The sequence below is a fragment of the Telopea speciosissima genome, chromosome 2 (genome assembly GCF_018873765.1).
Source record: "Telopea speciosissima isolate NSW1024214 ecotype Mountain lineage chromosome 2, Tspe_v1, whole genome shotgun sequence".
Classification (NCBI taxonomy): domain Eukaryota; kingdom Viridiplantae; phylum Streptophyta; class Magnoliopsida; order Proteales; family Proteaceae; genus Telopea; species Telopea speciosissima.
This window is the reverse complement of record NC_057917.1, coordinates 64026438-64045668: the sequence shown is the minus strand read 5'-3', so window position 1 is coordinate 64045668 and position 19231 is coordinate 64026438. Positions and strand designations below refer to the sequence as shown.

At 36.0% G+C, this 19231-nt stretch overlaps 2 protein-coding genes across 2 annotated transcripts; one reads left to right on the top strand and one right to left on the bottom strand.

The window, feature by feature from the left end:
* Positions 1 to 3575: 3575 nt before the first annotated feature.
* On the top strand, positions 3576 to 4973 carry LOC122649505. Its single transcript, XM_043842688.1, has 2 exons — positions 3576 to 4196; positions 4672 to 4973. Exons 1-2 carry the CDS (start codon positions 3822 to 3824, stop codon positions 4822 to 4824), a joined length of 528 nt encoding a protein of 175 aa, XP_043698623.1. The 5' UTR covers positions 3576 to 3821; the 3' UTR covers positions 4825 to 4973.
* Positions 4974 to 16579: 11606 nt separating this feature from the next.
* Positions 16580 to 17188, bottom strand: LOC122650988 (uncharacterized protein At1g15400-like). Its single transcript, XM_043844340.1, has one exon. It carries the CDS (start codon positions 16979 to 16981, stop codon positions 16580 to 16582), a length of 402 nt encoding a protein of 133 aa, XP_043700275.1. The 5' UTR covers positions 16982 to 17188.
* Between the last annotated feature and the right edge of the window lie 2043 nt (positions 17189 to 19231).

The following is a 19231-nucleotide window of genomic DNA, read 5'->3' as shown; positions in this document are numbered from 1 at the left end:
CTGCAGAGTGAAGTTATAGCCCATGCGAGCTTAAGTTTTGGTTCATGAAACTCAAACTTGTGCTTCAGTGCCTCATTTAACTTCACCAAGATCCTCAAAGCACAAAATGAAATAAAGCAACTAATTCATATAAAGAAGTCAGATTTACTAGTTGGTAAGCTCTGTGAGTGTTCTTACAGAATGACTTGAATTCAGTACTTCAGTACTGCCTTCAATGCACAGCTGCTCCACTAATCATTTACCTGCTTGCCTGATCCAAGGAAAAAGATAATTGTATAACTTCAGTACTATGTAGATACAATAACATGAAAAGATTTCAACTGCTTAAGATGCAATTAGAAGGGCAAATGAATTTCACTCACAAGGTTTTTATGACTATGTTCACCATAAGAAGTGCAAATAATCCATCAAGGCTAACTACCTCAGCAACCCATATGGAGATCAACAAAGGAAAAGAGAAGAATTAGGAGCTCCCTTCAGTCCAAAACAGCTGGTGAGAAGATGATCATGGACTGCTTTGGGCTGGAAGGAACCCCCATTTCTGCAATTTTCTCATTTCAACACACACAGGAGAGTTACAAACAGAGTGAGGGATAGAATCATATAAGAGAGAACATAAAAGAGAAGCAAGGAAAGAAAGATGAAAGAATGTATTTGACAAGGAGCTTGGCTAGTTCTATAGCCTAAGAAAGAGCTGCTTTGCTCTTTCAAATTCACTATTGTTTTATCAGATGTGAAAGGGGTTCATAGCCATTCATGGAAATGTGGTGCACAGACATAAAATGGGCCTTTATTGCATGGCATGGCTGTGAACCTGTAGAGGCCAAGGCTATAATGCTAATCATGCATTTGCATGGCTTGCTGATGATGCTATATTAACAAAGCCCTACTGAGGGAAACTACAGAAACACCAACATCTCAAATCACTGGATCTAATGATAAACTACAATATTTTGAAGATGAAAATAAATTACATTTGAAATCCATGTTTTATTTTTTCTTTTATTCATGTAAAATAAAAAAATAAAAATAGGGAGGTTAGATTTTGCTAATAGAAGTCATAGTAGCTATCAGAGTCAGGTTTCTCTTCTTCAGCTGTGGTCCCTCAAGTCATCAATAACTCCACATATTTTTCTCTAAACCTACCAGACTTGTGTTGTTTCTTTCTTCCATACTAGGAACCTTCCCCCTCTTTTGATAAAAGTGACTATTTCCTTTGTTCCCTTTATTGGAGGTATGATCTCTCTCAAAGTCTGAAGGGATTGCTTTTTCTTCATGCCTCCCATTTATGTTCCAAGTGATGGTGATTCAACTCTCTCTATCTACCGCGAAAACGTTTCTCCTTTTCATTCTATGTTGCTTCCATGAATCTGCCTCCCCATTCTCATTGGGATTCAGTTTTTAGTAAATTTAGTAAAAAGTGAAAGAACCCATTTCCCAATCAAATATTTCTAAGTTTATTCTGCTAGGACCATCTAAGATTACCTTACTCCCACTGCTCTCAATCCTTGCACCATACATGTGTAAAGAAGAGGAGCTTGAAATATGTAGTTATGTACTGGAGCAAAGCATATAAATCTATCAAATATGGCTGTCAATACCATGGACTTGGGCTGGGCCAAAGTCTGCTCAAGCTCTGCCTTACATCTAGGGGCCAACACAGGTCAAGAACCTAGATGTTTGAGGTCATAAAATGTTGAAAATAACTTTAGGAAACTCTGAGCTAGAAATTGGTCAGGAGATTGAAAGCCCAGCTTTGATTTTCAGAGCATCCAAACATGCTCTTACGGCTTAAGTCCATGCTGAGCTCTTGAATTGAAAATGCTGTTTGACCCCAATCCATAGTTACTGTGACTTTCTTCTTGCATTGTCCTTTATTGCTGTTTGTGTTACCCACAAGAATCCAAAGGGATAGCAATTGAAATCTACAAACCCCACATGACAGTAAGACCCTTCATCCTCATCCAAATATTGAGTGGAAAAATACAGAACACCAGTCAACCTCACCCCTAACAAACTTGTTAGCCCCACTGTTTGCATCTTTTCTTTTTGGGTTGGAGAGAGAGAGAGAGAGAGACCATATAAGAATGTTACTAGTAATTTTTTTTATGAGGCCCTTTTTTTTGTTGGGTTTTTCCAGAGATCTTATTCCCTCAACCATGGGAATGAATTGATGGGGCCAAGCAGATAAAGACATTCATTCATTCATTCATTCATTCTTCTTCTTCTTTTGGGGGGGATAAAGAAAGACATTCATTCTTTTGGGAGGACAGATATGGGTCATGAAACTCATGATTTCCTATAACTTTTCAGAAGCAATAAAGCAGAAGGTAAAGGAGAAGCCAATGACAGATCAATGAACCATGAGAACTAAAAGTCCTAAACAGGGGTGAAAGTGAAACACCAGGCTGGGTTCAACCTGAACCCCACTGACCTGATCCCATCTGCCATTTTCATACTTCTGCAATTTGATTAATTTTCCAACTGTAACTTAATTCAAGAAAGCCAAAATAAATTGTTTAAATGAGTTCAGCTAAAAGGTCTTGTGCCAGTTTACTCAAAATCTTCTTCTTCCTGCCTTGGGGCTATTTGTTCTTGTAAGTGGTGATGCGAAGAACTCTGGAGGTGTTAATTAAATGAATTACATTAATAATATAGTACAAAATCACATGAAAACCCTCAGTTACTTCAAAGTTCAGATTCTTATTTATATATAATGAATACCTAAATAAGTCCAATCCAGTCATTAGAGATTTGTTTATCAGTTAGGCCAAAGGAAGAGAAGTTTCCCTTGAGTATCAATTTATACATCTCTGTTTACAAATCAAGCCTCTGGTATATAATTTTCTAAAACCCCAACCCTTGACCTTCTGAATAATAAACAAACATCATGAAAACACCATTATAGTACTAGATTCAGTGCATACAGAGTATTGTATAGGTTAAGATAGATGAAAATGTCAGTGTCTTGATAATAATTAAATCCAAGTCTAGATTCCAATTAATATATGGCATGAGACCATATAACCATCAAGTTGGAGACATTATTGAACAAGTTTACATCTTCTGAATAGATGGTAATGGAGGTTATAAATCATCATGTACTCTTGATTTCTAGCACCATGGGGTACCAATGGTGACGTGATCGAAACCCTCTCTCACTGTCAACATTCAATTCATCTAAGCTTAACTCATTTGAATAATTGAGATCTCTTCAGGATCCAATTAGAACTTCACAATTCAGTAATTTCCAAAGTTATATGCCATTTCCACTCATTTGGGGATTAAATAAGTAGATGAAACCATTAAAACATTTCTTGAACTGTTGCTAATTTACCTCTCTAGATCTCAACTACTACTTATAATTCCAATTTGGTAACTACATTTTATACCTTAATTAATTAATTAATTAAGTTGGGAGACACAGAAAGGAACAACCCTGTGGGGTACCCAGTGTAAGGAGACATTAAAGGGGGAGTTATTGTCACATTTGCTGGATCTCTACAAGCATATCCATTGAGGACAATCAAGGTCTAGACCAATTACCACCACAGAATCTATTATTAATTCTGGCCCCAAGCAACAGAATATATCAAATCTTTCCCAAGCACCTCCCACCATTGTTTATCCCATACATCAGAAGCAATAACACATGGGTTGTTCCTGTGAACTATTCAATCCCCTCCTACAAATCAATATTATCTTAATGGGTATATATCTGCCTTGTATACATTCATGATTTCAAGAAAAGAACCTTTCACCTATTACATACTCTGTGAACTAAAAACATTTCAAACCAACCCATGTAAGAGTTTCTAGTAATGGATACCCATGATAGGCAAAGAAGAGGCTTCTTTGGTGCTTACCGTTCCGGCGCACCGGAATCAGTTGCAGCAGCAGCCAAGGCAAGCAAACCTTTGTCAAGAAATTGGGTTCTGAGGAAATCAAAGACTCATCATGAGAAGGAAAAAGCAGGACATGGCGATACAGCGGTCGCGGTGAAATTGGAGGAGTCAAGGAAATCAGTATCACATGTTGAAACAAACCTATCATCAGTGACTTCATTCCTTCAAGTCAAAGTTCTGGCTACAGACATGCCAGGATACATGCAGGTTCATGCCTTCAGGTGTGCAAGAAGAACCTATGACAGTTTAGAGAAGTTTAGTACTAAACATATGGCTTACAACATCAAGAAGGTGGGTCTCTTAAAGTTATAATTCTTTCTATTGATCTCTTCCTTTAAAGTTTCTCTCTTTACTTAATGGGTTCTTAGAGTTTATCACTAAACATATATGGGTTCCTTTTAACTTGCCTTATTGGGATGTTTGTTATGAAGCATTGTAAGCTTTGTTCAGAGAGACAGAGAGAGACAGAGACACAGAGAGAGAGAGAGAGAGAGAGAGTTTCCATTCAACTAGATAGGACATAAGTGTCTGCAACAAAATCTTTTTTCTTTTGAGGTTTGAATTTTGTCAATGAGCCCCACAAGGCCACAAGGAAGAAGACATGATCCAAGATTTCAGATCTTACCCTTTTCTGTTTTTTTGTTCTTCTTTCCTTTTGGACTCAACCTGAACCAATACATAATGTATCAATCAAGTGGGCAATAAAGCTTTTGCTCTTTTCTTCTTTTATTAAACTAATAAAGGGTGCATATGGGTGTTGTTGCAGGAGTTTGATAGAGTATATGGGCCTGCCTGGCATTGCATTGTGGGTTCAAGTTTTGGATCCTTCGTGACACATTCGACAGGTTGTTTCCTTTATTTTTCAATGGAAAAAATATTTGTTTTGGTGTTTAAGACAAAGGTTCAGAAAGCACAGTGACTAAAGAAACTTACAACTCCATATTATAGGCCCAAACATGGGTTTGACATCTTTATGCTTTCTTTCATCACTATAATATTTCTTTAAGAATGATGTATATGTTACAATTGTAATAAGGATTTATGAGTTTATATAATGATTTTAAGATCGGTATTTTTGTGTGAAATGTCTCAAAACTGTAAAATATTTATTATTTGGGGTTATCGGCTGATATGTGTGGTATCGCTAGAGCCCGATACCGATATGATATTGATACAGATCGAGTAGATCGGCCGACAAGTGGATCGATTTTTGAATTATGCTTGATATATATCCGCCTGATATGGCTCGATTCTAGCTGTTCCATATCAGTATTCGTAATGTGTGTCTAGAATTCTTGTATCGTTTTGAAGATTGGCCCACTTCGACATTATTGGTAGTGAGTCAAATGGGATTTTTTTTCTTCCAAGGATTGTGATGGTAGTTATATATTTTTGTACGATCCAACCCGATGGATCGACCTGACTTGAATGAGGAGTATTTATATGTCTTTGTGTCTTGTTTTGAAACCAAGAGAGAGAGAGAGAGAGAGAGAGTTCTTGCTGCGTCCGTTTGGTGTTCTTATTGTGCTTTTCTCCTATTACATAGTGAATCATTGTCAGCTTGGCCTATGGGCGTAGCACATCATATTGATGTGTGAACCATATTAAATCTCCATGTCATCTTTGCTCTGTTTTGTTTATTTAGTGTTTGTTTAAATAGTATTGTATCGATATCGGCCAAGACCAGTACGAACACTGATACCGATACCGATACCAATACCAATACCAATACGGCAATACCTATAACCTAGGGTGGGATAGAGAAGACTATCATTGGAACAAAAAAAACAGAAAAATCTACTTACAGACATTACACTTGTTTCTGCAACTATAGAGTGATGATATGGTAATTATGGCAAATGGATAATTGAAAATTGTCACTTGTCAAATTTAGTTGTTATCTCAACTATCTCAATTATATGATCCTTTTTTCTCCAATTGTCCAAAATTTTCAAACGCAATTGACTCCTAAAAACAATTTTGGGAACTATTAATTGATACATGGAAAAATCAAATTGGACCCAAAAGTTACCCATAAATATGTCTCTCTAGCATTGAGGGCTGCTGCTAAGGCCCATAGGTTAACTTTAAATAGTTTTAGCATTTAACTTTCTATTTAACTAATCTTGTAGCTTGGAACACCATTAATTTTTTTTTTTTTTTTATAGATTCTTTTGTTCCACCAAACCACTCATCTAACTACTCATCTAATTAAGGGGTCAAGTATATAACTTCCTCTCTTTCTCTTTTTAGTTGTAGGAGATCTTGTTATGCATTCTACTTTATGTTTACATGTATTTGATGTGATAGAGGATTTATATGTTAAATCGTATTTATTTCGCTGGTGTATATGTCACAAATAGGCTCTTTAGTTTTTTTTTTTTTTCTTTGGTAAACAATATGCTCTCTATCATGACCTTCCTACAAGTTATTTACACCCCAAAAAAATGCCTACAAATTTTGAATTTTCATGTAAAGGATTTTCTTATTCACACCCGTAAGTTATCAAATAATTTATAATCTTAATTTTTTTAAAAAGATGGTTAAGGTTTTGAAGAAATCGTACAATCATCATTGGACGAAAATGACTGCCCCTTATTTATGATATGGTCGAAAATGACTCCCATTGTTGCGTGATACACTATAAACACCGTCCATGGGTGTGGGGAAACTCGATCCTATAATAAAGATTTGAGTCACAATTTAGTCTTTTATAGTTCAAATAGAATATAATGGCTATGGATTCAAATATTGCAGCTACGGATTCAAATACGTTTGATAAGGATTGATAAAGTCAAATCCTATCATTGCACTTCAATTGTTGCATGGCCAAGGACTATCTTCACGATTGTAACGTTTCTTTTCATTGTTGTAATTCTATTTAAATTCAACACAAATCTTCACCTTAAGTGTTGTGGGAGAATACAATTCAAATTCAAACTCTGAATCCTTACACAGAAAAATTCTATTTCCAATGTATGACATTGAACCGATCAAAACTAGATTGTATCGAATCAAACTTTAATTTGCTTTGGTTTCGGTTTGAATTTTCATGAAATTGGTATAAAACTGGATCAAACCCATGACTAGACCAATCGAAACCAGAAACCAAACCGAAACCAGAAAAACCTGATAAAACCAAAATACATTATAAACAAAACATGTTTTCCCATTACTTTTAATGTATATGTATGGAAATTTGAAATAGAATCGATAACAACCTGATAAAAGATCTAACCATACCAGACAAAAACCAATTTTGTTTTAATGGTTTGGTTTCGCTTTAGCCTACTACCAAATCGAACCAGTTCGGTCTAATTGAAACCAGACCGAACTAAATACTTGACACCCCTAGGGGTGGTCTTCTTCGTACTATATATAGGGGAGGGGGAATGATAAATACATTATGAGAAAAGGAGGTACACGCTCTCAATGACTCAGTGTGTACTTTCCTCTCATAGTTTCTGTCCTCTCTCCATATTATTCTGTCCCCTACTATGTATACGAAATTGATATGCCCACCTCCCAATTGTTCTTATATCCATTCCAAGACAACCAAACCCACTGACAAGGGATTCTTCGCTCTCCATGACTAAAGGAAAACTGTCTCTGTTCTTCTCTTAATCAGTCCATATCAGATAATGTTATAGTTTCAAAGTAACCATGTCTGGTTACATTGAGAATATATATTTTTCTTTTAGGGTTTTAATACTATCATAACAAAAAGTACCTTTCACTCTTTAATTTAGTTAAAACCTCCAAAGCATGTCAAACTCTTAAGATAAATGGACATTTTCTTGTTCAAATCATTTGAGACTGGTTTCAATCTTCAAAACAAAAAAAAATTTTAAGACCCAAGATCCTCTACTGCTGAGCTGTCCGGCAAGACGATACTATCGAGACACAGCAAGGCGAGGAATGACCGCTTTACCAATGCCCGAGTGTCTTGCCAGAGCAGGGATGAGGTGGTCATTCACCACCTCTTTGTGTCTCAGCAGCACGGTCCTACCGAGCAGCTCGACAGTAGAGGATTCAAATTGCTTGAACTAGGCCATCAACCGGGTTAGAATGGAGTTGATTTGTAATGTCAAACATAAGAGAAAAAGTCATGTATAGCTCCACTAGTGTTTTTTATTTTTTTGTGGGTAAAAAGTAAAAAAAAATAGCTCCACTAGTGTCACTTATGGGAAGTAAATCCCTTAATTGCCACCCTTTATTTTTCCTTTTTTTTTTTATAAGACGACTACCATGGAGCATGATATAGTGGTAATAAATCAATTATTTCTCTCTAGGTTTTGGGTACCACGACCATCTAAAAACTGTTAAGTTCACAACTGCCTAGCTACAACTAAAATATTATAACCACCATAAATTCCCCACAATCGTCTACCTTTGGTATTACTCTAATAACTCCTAGCTTTCCATTTAACAATAGGGGAAGCTATTCATACACGGGAGATCTAATAACAAATACACTTGACAAACTTGCTCATGCTCTTCATCAAGTCTATAAGATTGAGCTCTTATGTTAGAAGTTAACAACACAACGATAGCAAAAAAAAAAAAGAAATTATACAAACAAAACACAATAATTCTATGCGGTTCACTCAAGATGAGCTATATTCTTGGTAGAATGATAAATCAGAGCGTCTTTTTCACGTAGTCCATGAATGGTATATCCTCTCATATAGTTTTTTTTTTTTTTTTTTTTTTTCTTTCCCTTGACCATGTGGATCGAATGTGGATGATAATGTTCTCTGTGCTACCATTCGTTTCTCACTCACAGAACATTCTCCCCCACCCCACCCCACCCTACCCTCCCTCCCCTCCCCTCCCCTCCCTCTTTGGAAGCATGAGGAGGAACCCTCTCCCATAAAAATTATAAGAATGTCATTTCGTTGTCATGAAATTAATATTGGAATATTTAATTTTTGTGGGAACTATGAATTCCACTTTTAACGAACTTCCCCTACTTGCTTTGGCATGGAATTTAAATGCTAAAATTGATGCGAGTTCTTCTGTCACATGATTTCATCTATGCATGCCGATCTTAACATAGCAAGTCGGGACAAATTTTAGTTCTCATGAACAACAACTTTTTTATGGAAATCATAACCCTATTTAACATTAATTAGTTGATATTTGTTAAACATGGGAGGAGGTTTGGTAAACTTCATTTTCATTGTCAAAAGCCAACTTGTATTGTCCATATGAAGACGACCCTAGCCTTGATCCCTACCCCTCACTTTGTGTCATATCATAGTATAGACTATACTAATTAGGAAAAAGAAAGAAAAAAACAAGTTTTGCTAACCTTACAAAAAAACGACCTCACACAGATTGCTCACTGTACTACTTAAACACATCAGATGGGATCTCGAATTTTTTATTGGGACCCCTTAAAGTAGGACCTACCAAGAAATACTTTCTTATTTCTTTAACTTATGAATATTGAAGTTAATATATTTTGGTTTACTAAAACAAAACAAAACAAAACAAAAAAAAAAAAAAATGGAATCACCGTCCAGCATGTGGTGTTGCAAACTTGCCAGTCGGAAGCTACAAGTTGCAAGGCGATTTGGGTCCCCAAGTAAAGTATGGATTTCGTTTTCAAAACAAAAAAAAATAAGGGGCAATTACTATCACTATCTTATACTTAATCTATATTTATTAAAATTATTTTACCTTAAACTTCTTTTCTAATATTACCATGCTTTTAAACTTTTACATCTCCTCCTACCCTCATGTTTTTAAATACCAAGATTACCCTTCATTTTCACCTAATAACCTGCTAATCTATTTAACCTATCATTGTTCCTCTATTTTTAACTATTTTTGTCATTGAAATAGTAAAAAATAAAAGCACCCACCCGCTTCTTCTTTCTCCCGTTTTTTACTCCATTTGGAATTTTTTTGTTTTTTCTTTAATTTTTTTATTTAATTAATTTTTTATTCAACATTCCATCCTCATCGTTCTTCTTCGAACAAATCGACCTGATCACCATGATCCAATTCTTCTCCTTCGTCTTCGTTACAAGTGCATTCCCTTCTTTGAAACTGATCCATCTTTCATGGATTCTCAACTCAAATCGCCAAGAAGGCAAAGACATCTGATGAGTGATCTTGTGCCGTTCTATCCCATGGCTGCGAGGTTGAGGAGAGATGAACATGGTCGTGTAGAGGTCAATTGTAATGGAGAGGGAGGATTGTCTTTTGCTTCTGCGAATATGATGAGGGAGAAGAAGAGTGACGACTGGAGAATAGTGTTGTAGGTTAATAAAAAAAATAAAAAACACAGAAAGGTAAATTGAATAAAAAGAGAAAGAGTGAGAAGAAATGGGTGCTTTGAAGAGAGTCGATTTGTTCCATGGTTTTAGTGCACGGTATCGAAACGAGTATCGGTAACTATCGGTATCGCCCTGGATCGACTGTATCAGACAAAATTACCCATGAATCTTCTTAAAAATGAGTTTTTTGACCATTTTACCCTTTGTTCGTACCATGCTACCAATACGGTATCGGTATCGGTTAGAAAAACCGGTAGGTATCACCCGTGATACCGATTCTTAGAACCATGATCTGTTTGAAAAAGAACGATGAGGATGAAATGTTGAATACAAATTAATTAAATAGAAAAATTGAAGCAAAAAACAAAAAAAAAAAGAATGGAGTAAAAAACGGGAGAGAGAAGAAGCGGGTGGGTGCTTTCCTTTTTTACTATTTTAATGACAAAAATAGTAAAAAATAGAGGAAGAATGTGGTAGGTTAAATAGATTAACAGCTTACAGGTGAAAAGGAAGGACAATCTGGGTATTTAAAAATATGAGGGTAGAAGAAGATGCAAAAGTTTAAAAACGAGGTAGTATTACAAAAGAAATTTAAAGTAGGGTCGTTTTAGTTAATATAGGTTAAGTGTAGGGTAGTGATAGTAATTGCCCCAAAAAATAATTATGAAAATTTCCTTCTAAAATTTTAAAAGTGATCAAAATTTATTTAGAGGAAAGCGTTCCCCATGGCCCATGGGTTTAAATGTGGGAGAATTCTCTCACGCCACGCCACGCCACGCCATGTCACACATGTGTGGGAAATTGTTTCATCAACAAATGGAAGAAAGAGATTGCCACATGATCAAGATGTTAGAGGATATGGGAAACGATTCACAGCACATGGTCGGCCTAAGGTTCTGCTTCCCTATATTTAGAGTATAGTTGGAAAATTAGGTTTTTTGATTGGTCTTGCCCTTTTCAAAACCTATTGAGTCAATTGACTTATGTTTTTTCTTATTTGTTAAGGGAAAAAGAATGCTGCCTTAGCACATGGCCTCCGCATCAACACCAGGGCCAATCAAGGGACATGTAGGGTATTGGCTAGGAAGATTTTTCATTTTGTAGGGGGGACTATGTCTGGCGCAAGGGCCATGTGATTAGGCTGCATTATTAATTTTTTTAAAATATTTTCCTTTTTCTCTCCAAGTGAAGAGGGGTTGACTGTATCCTTGCGCTTCATAATGAGAAGGGAAAAAAATGTTAATATCAAAGATAACAAACAAAAATGCTAGGGTTGGTATATAACTAGTATCTTATCCCCCCACCTTCCCCACAACCCCCAAAAAACCAAAAAGATAGATTCGGTGAATTTGTCATGACTTGGGTAAAAACATTGAACCAATAAGAAACTTGGACTGATTCGAACCTAGTTTGATCGTTTCTTAAATCTGGGTGAGTCTTCATGACTCATGATCAGATTTCATATATTTATATTTTTGTACTCCAATTGAATGATTTGGTCGATTCAAAACTTGGCTTTCTACCTCGATTGGGCAAAACAAATGGCTAAGTCAATTATTATGCAACATGATTAAACGACTAAGCCATTAATTAGATCAGTCAAATGTGCTTGTCCATTTGGATGATAATACCATCGTGACTCATGATTCTTTCATGAGGATGGATGAATCGGTTGACCCTGATACCGTATCAGTCCATATTGGCCGATTCTTGTAAAAAAAAAAAAGTGTTTTTTTTATTCTAATGGCCGAGCATTGTATCAGTATCGATCACAATTAATACCGATACATATCTGTTACGATACCAATACTTAAATCCATGGAATTGACCTTTACCAAATTAAAAAGTAAAAATTAGAAAAAAAATTCCATGGAAGTGATCACACTCCTCCTCATGCCTCATGTGTGGCCATATGGGGATTGGGGAGTGGTTTCCGCCTTATTTGACTTTGGTTCTCGACCAACCGCGTTTCTCACAAGATTGATTGATTGATTCACTCAACTTCGTATATTTCCTCTTTTTAATTTGATTACAAGGAAATGGTGTCATTATTAAGGTAGTTATCTAAGCAATGGCTTGTGATGTTTTCAAAAATCACAGAACAAATCTGAACCATCCATTTTTATAATTTTATTAATTTAAATTGTCTTTTCTATTCAAAGTTGGGATAACGCATGATATGCATGACAATACAACCCCGGTGTTTGATTAGGAGGATTCCTGAAAAGCAGCATGACGCTATGCTGACATGCTAATACAAACAGGGTATTTGAGTAGAGAGAGAAGTTTCTTGAAAGACAACGTGGCCCTACACAATGGGAGTGTATACAGAAGCAACAACAGGGATGAGATTTCTACTTCATGGGGGTTGGCCGATCGTGCCTCTTAGTGTCTAGGCAAGACGCTATGCTGCTTTTCAGGGTTTTCTTTTCTCTAATAAATTAAATTCTAAAATTTGGCACATAGTTGATTTAGATGATGTTCTCTCTATTTAACTGTCGGAATATATGCCTTGTGATGTTTGAAAAATAACAAATTTTGTGATAATAATAATAATAATAATAATAATAATAATAATTATTATTATTATTATTATTAATGATTAAACAAAAGAAGAAAAATTCAGTTCAAAAATACTAAGCCCGCACCATTATTAATTTTAGGGAAATTTACGAAACACCCCCTGAAAATAGATCGAAACTCAGATCACCCCTTGAAATTTGAAAATACTTAGATCACTCCCTCTACACTAACGGTGTTAGTCTGCTGTTAGTTATTGATATAAAAGGACTATTTTACCCTTGTACTAAATCATTAGAATTAAATTTACAATATTGCCCTTTCCTTCATCTTCAACCTAAGATACCCCACCCCTTCCCTGCAACTCCGCTGGCAGCACCACCACCACCACCACTGCCGCCGCCACCGCTACTTCTCTTTACGTAGGGTTTCAATAACCCCGCGACTTAGGGTTTCAATAACCTCGCGAAGAGAAACTAAAAAGAAATCCTGTGCCCTTTTGTTGCTTCATTTGAGAACGAAAATCACACGATTCCTCCAAGAATGGTGACCCAAAAGAAGGCATTGCCATGAGAGATGGGAACTTAAAGAAAAATTCACAAAATTTAATTCTAGATTTAAAATGGAAAATCCAAAACGAGAAGGTTCTAGGGTTTTGGTTCTGCCGAATTCGATTTCTGCAATTCTTGGGTTGGGAATTTGTTCTATTGATTTTGGAAAGGGTTATGGGTTTTCTGATTTCTCATATGATTGTCTTCATCATTTTAAGGGCTTCTAAATATTTGGTTTGTGTGAGCAGGGAGAAGAAAGAAGAAGATCTATTTCCAATCTCTGATTCACTTCCTCTGGCTTGGTTTTAACTTTGAACTTGGGTTACAGAAATGCAACATGTTGGTCTTGGATGCTTTAGTCCTTATTCGTGATGTCCGTAATTCGATTTCCATAAATGATAAACTTGATTTAAATTAATGAGTTAATTGTCGAACAAAAATGTCGAGTCTTAGAAAAAGGTTTTTTTTGCAGGTGGAGAATCTTGGAAGGAAAATGAAAGGGTTGTCGAATTCTCAATGATGATCCGATCGAGTAAACCTAGAATTAATCGACCACCAATCCTTCGTAAATGATGCTCAGCCTCATTCGAAACGATCTAAATACCAAACTTGGTTCTTCTGGAAGAATTTCTCTGCAATTTCCTAATGGACTCAGATCTTGAAACTCCGATTCTCAACTTGTCATTGGAAGTCTTAAACAAATCATATCATAATATCCATCAAACCCACCATTCTTGAATCTCTGGTTGTTCAGTTCCAAAACTAGAGATAACTGTATTTTCTTATTCCATCGAGCGCGGTGCTAGCCTTCATAGCGAGACGATACTGTAGGCGACTAGTATAGAGGACGAAATAGATCTAATCCGCCAGAAGTTCATCAAAGGAATCGAAGGCGGGAATACAGTCATCGAATAAGAGACAATCATGGTTGAAGGAATCAAGAGATGACTTTGGCTGTAGATGGATCTGAGGTATATAACCAGTGGTGTCTGAAGAGAAGCATGAACCCATCTCCAGATTTGCAGTCTCAAGTGCGAAGAAGAAGAAAACGCAGTTTTGAAATCCATTTCAGTTTTTTCATTGTCATTCATGGGTTTTGAGAGGGTAAACAAAATCAGTTTAGGGTTGCAGGTCGGTAGTGGTGGGTTGCAGGTGAAGCCCTTAGCTTTGAGAAACTGTAGGTTGCGGAGCTCAGTTAGGTAATCTGGAACCAGATATTTTTCTGCAATATCTTCCGGTTCTACTCTTCTTCTTCTTCCTCCTCCTCCCGCTTCAGTTGTTCAGATTCAAAATTTTTTTCTAGTGTTGTTCCACCTTAAAAAAAAAAATTCTTCTCTCCGGTGAAGTGAGATTAAGTTGTAGGTGAGGAATAGAGTGGTGTGAGGAAGAAGATACAATTTGGGGTTTTTAGTTATAAGGGTGAAAACGTAAATCAACACTGGTCAAGGGTAGTTTAGGGATTTAAGTTTATTTAACTGGGTGATATCATCACTTAACACCATAACATTAACGTCAGGGACTAATTTGATATTTTGGGTCTAAACTAGGGGGTGATCTGAGTTTCGACCCATTTTCAGGGGGTGTTTCGTAAATTTCCCTTAACTTTATTATGAATTAAAAATATTTTCAAAACAGATCTATTCAATAATTTCTTGATACGAGAGAGAGAATTAAGGTAATTTTGAATGCTAAAATAAAATAGAGAAGAAATGGAAGAAAAAAAAAACAACTATTAAAATTTTTTGATAATTTTGATATGGCCTTTACCATTTCGGTCTTGATCAGATAGTTGAGTTTCTTCAATCAATTTAGTTTCCATGATGCATCTATGGAAGGAAAATGTGTTGCAGACAAGCAATTGCAACCATGTTTAAATCTCGGTGTCGTATCGATATATCGGTCAATACATATTGGTATCGATCAGATTCAAAACCGATACAACACTAACATGGATCGACAGATAGAGTTAAAAAAGTGATTTTTTTAAACCAAAAAAATGACCTTCAAGTTTGGAATCGGATTGATACAAAGCAGATTCAATCGATACAGATTGGTATTGATATCGGTATCGGCAATGACTAATACCATGATTTAAAATCTTAAAATCTTAATAAAGGAACATCCATGCGTGTAAAGGAAGTTTATGATCAATTAAGATGCACATCCGAATATACTTATTGGAGTAGTAGAAGTGATAAGTGCTATATAGATGATGCACGGCAATCCAGCTTAATTAATTAAGTAACATCCGTAACACATGAGGTTACAAATAATTAATAAGAGATATATTGCCGTTAATATTATTATCCAATAGAAGATAAAAAGAAACTGATTGGTGACAACACCAAACGTCACCATGACACACTCCACGCCTGAAAATTGCCAAACCCACACCACCTCTTCTTCTTATCTTTTAATTAATTACTTAATAATAAATCAATAATTATGTTAGTTTTCTCTCTCTCTCTCTCTCTCTCCACCCATACACCAGCTAACATGCGCCTTTTGGCACATGAAACCCTCAAGCTCATCAGAATTCAATTGCCTAATGTTTGTTTTAGAGAGAGAGAAGCATGGTTTGAGGTATCGATAACGGATTGGTTGTATCAGGTATCGGGGTATCCGATCCGTATCAATGGAATAGTATAGATTAGGGGTAAAACTGTCAAAAACTTTAATTTTTTTAAAAAAAATCAAGGGCAAAATTGTCCAATATAAGCCAATTTGTGCTGACCCATGTCCGTATTGTATCGGTTTCAGGATGGCTGATATCTGATCCGATACTATGCACTGAATCCATGAGAGAGAGAGAGAGAGAGAGAGTTCAAAATAATTTATGCAGGACCCAAACAAAGACACCATATGTATGTTCAAAAAACTAAGTTAGAAAGAGAGAGAGATGAGGGAACCTCAAAATTTTCATTGGGATTTGTTTATACATCAAAATCATTTCTGCAGGACCCAAACAAACGAAGACACCCCCATATGCACAACTGCACAAGCATTACAAGTTCAAAAGTATACAAGAAAACTACAAAACCATGTCTAATAAAGAAAGAAAGAGAGAATTGAAGCAATTAAAGAAGATGATGGTGGTAATTAATGGTCCCATGTCTATTATATTTAGACAGACCTGCATGTCTTTCTTTGATCATCTCATGTCATTCTGAAACTTTGAGATGGAATTGATCGACTTGGATTTTCTATCTCTGTATTTTCAATAGAGAAACAACCAGAAAAACCAAAAAAAAGGAAAAGAGGCCAAATGATCTCTCCAGCAATTAACATAATAAGTGGCCAAGGCTAGGACTTGTGCTTACTGGCCAGGTGATGAATGATGATTACGAATCTGCTGCTCTGGCTTTTTGAAGACAGTACAGAAGCCACAGAAGGACACTTTAGGAGAAGGTGGGTCTACGACAGGTAAGACCTCCTTTTCAGTCCGGTACCCTTGTCCTTGCCGTTGCCGTTGCCGTCGCCGGCGGCTGCCCTCCGACTGGCTACGCTCCAATTTCGTTGCATCCGATTGGTGGTGATCTACTCTTGTCTTCCCTGCCCTTACACTTCTGCTTGTTCTCAACTCCCTGTGCTCTTCTGTTCCTTCTTCTTTCTGCTTATTCATCTCAGCTAACTCCCCTGACAATACTTTGTCATCCCATACCAACCCTGATGAACCTTGCCTCCTAAACGATATTGTAGACCTTTGCAGACCAGCCATGATGGACCACAACCCCTCTCTCTTTCTCTGTCTCTCACACACTCTGTTATAGGATCTATAGATTTCTGTTAAGTGAATGAATTAGGAGAGAATTTTAAAGCCTATATGCTTCTTATTCAGACAACTTTCTTTATATATGTATATATGTGGAGAGAGGAAGAGAAAGAAGAGAGGGGCAGTGGGCATGTGTGATGTCTCCCACAAAATATAATAATAATAAACTTCTTATAGCTAATGATGTAATTATGACTTTATTATATACTTCAATTACACAAAATTCCTAATTTTCTTTTAATTTTTATTCCTAAGTACTTATTTGACTAGTCATCAGTATTCATCCAAACCCCCCCATCTTAGCTATATATGAAGGTAAGAACTCAATAATTACTGGGATTAATACTAAGTAATATCAATCAATTAATTGAGAAATGTATAAGAAAATGCTCCAACCATTTGAATCCAAGTCAAAACTAGTTTAATTAGTGAATCTGTGTAGAAACTTCTAAATTTGAATTTGATAATTAATTTGTACAACTTGGGTATGAGATTTTTCCTTCCAAAAAAAAGAAAAACTATTTCCTTGAGACCATATAGAGGAAGGGTCAAGAGGACCCAAAGAACACATGGGTGCACCAACAATGGGACACTTGGTGGACATCGAAATTTGTACCAACCTCCCCACCCAAACCATTCATTGACTTAGGGAGAAGTTTGGAACCGGTGATGTCAGATTGGGACTGTGAGTGCAGTTGATGGATGGAGCACTTTTAAAAAAAAAAAATTTAATTTTTTTAAGGTCGATGGATTCAATGATCCACTATTTTCCGCATGATGGAGCATGCTTATAATCAGCATCACATATGATATTTCTTAGAAGGATTTCCTAATTGATAAGCTTTAAGGTGTTAAATAATTTGTAATTAATTATCAACACGTCGCTTGGTCGCATAGGTGGGAACCTTAGTCGTCTTGTTTGTGTCATCTTATGTTTATAAACTCTCCAATGCCTTGTGTCACCTAGACAATTTGACAACTATGATTTGTAATCTTTTTTTTTTTTTTGCATGTTTAATGTAAAAGATTTGAGGATAAATCCGTTATTTCACATGTATACTGGTAAAATGAATAAAAACAATTATAACATAATGATAAGTTACTTTTCAAATTGTTTTGATAACTTTTTATTACTCCATATGAATTTTTGAGAGCTAAATAAAAAAGGACAATTAATACACCCATAGAAGTGTCATTTATAAAGTCCCTTATTTAAATTTCCCAAATCAACTTAATTGAATTTGTCAACCCTTGCAAGCTCTTACCAAAAAAAAAAAAAAAAAATCCCCTTACAAGTCGATCCACAACTATTGCTTTTCAACTTAAGCTAACTCAATTAGGAGCGCAACCGTATTATATAAACTATATAAAATATAAATAAGGTAATTTATTTTTTTCTGATCCGGTCAGGTCAATAAGGTCATGAAAGATTTCGACTTATTTATTTCTTATTTTACATATAAATAATATATAATGGATTTAACTGGGGAAATACATGATTTTCTATTAATATTTCTAGGATAGGCCTTATACTAGGGGGTGTGGGAGAATATTACTTACCAATCCCACCAAGTCAATTAAAATCTAAAAGATTATCATCAGTTATCATGTCAATGTGGGTTTTCCAGTACCTAAGGATAAAATAAGCAACTTAGCATTCCCTCTAGCATTTAGAAATTGGAGAATAAGAAATTCCATCATCTAAAGATAAATTAGGCTTTTTTGAGGTCATAGGTGAAGGATGGGTCTTTTCCAAACATGATTAATGAAAAGGCAGCTCCAAAATGGATCAATAAAGTTGCCACATCAACTACTTTCCTATTGCAATTTTCTCCAGCAAGTGGCAGAAAGAGAGCTACCTTTGTATTGCCTGCCAAAAAAAAGTTGCAAGAAATTAAGGAAATTTTTCCAAGGCTGACACTCAGTGGTTCAGTGAGGTATGGATCCTTAATCAGATCCAATATTGGGGGAGAGTCCCACTTTAATACAGGGGCCAGGTCCCACCATATGGTACATGGAACTAGATGAAGACAAGATGAAGACATTCCATATCCGGGTAGAACTACGCATTTTATGACTCTGAATTTGTGACCTGAAGGCAGATGAGAAGTTAGGACCTATGAAGTGCTAGAATCTACCCTTGGAATTTTACAAGTCATCTTAACTTGAGACCTGGAAGTGTCAAAGCAGCAGCAA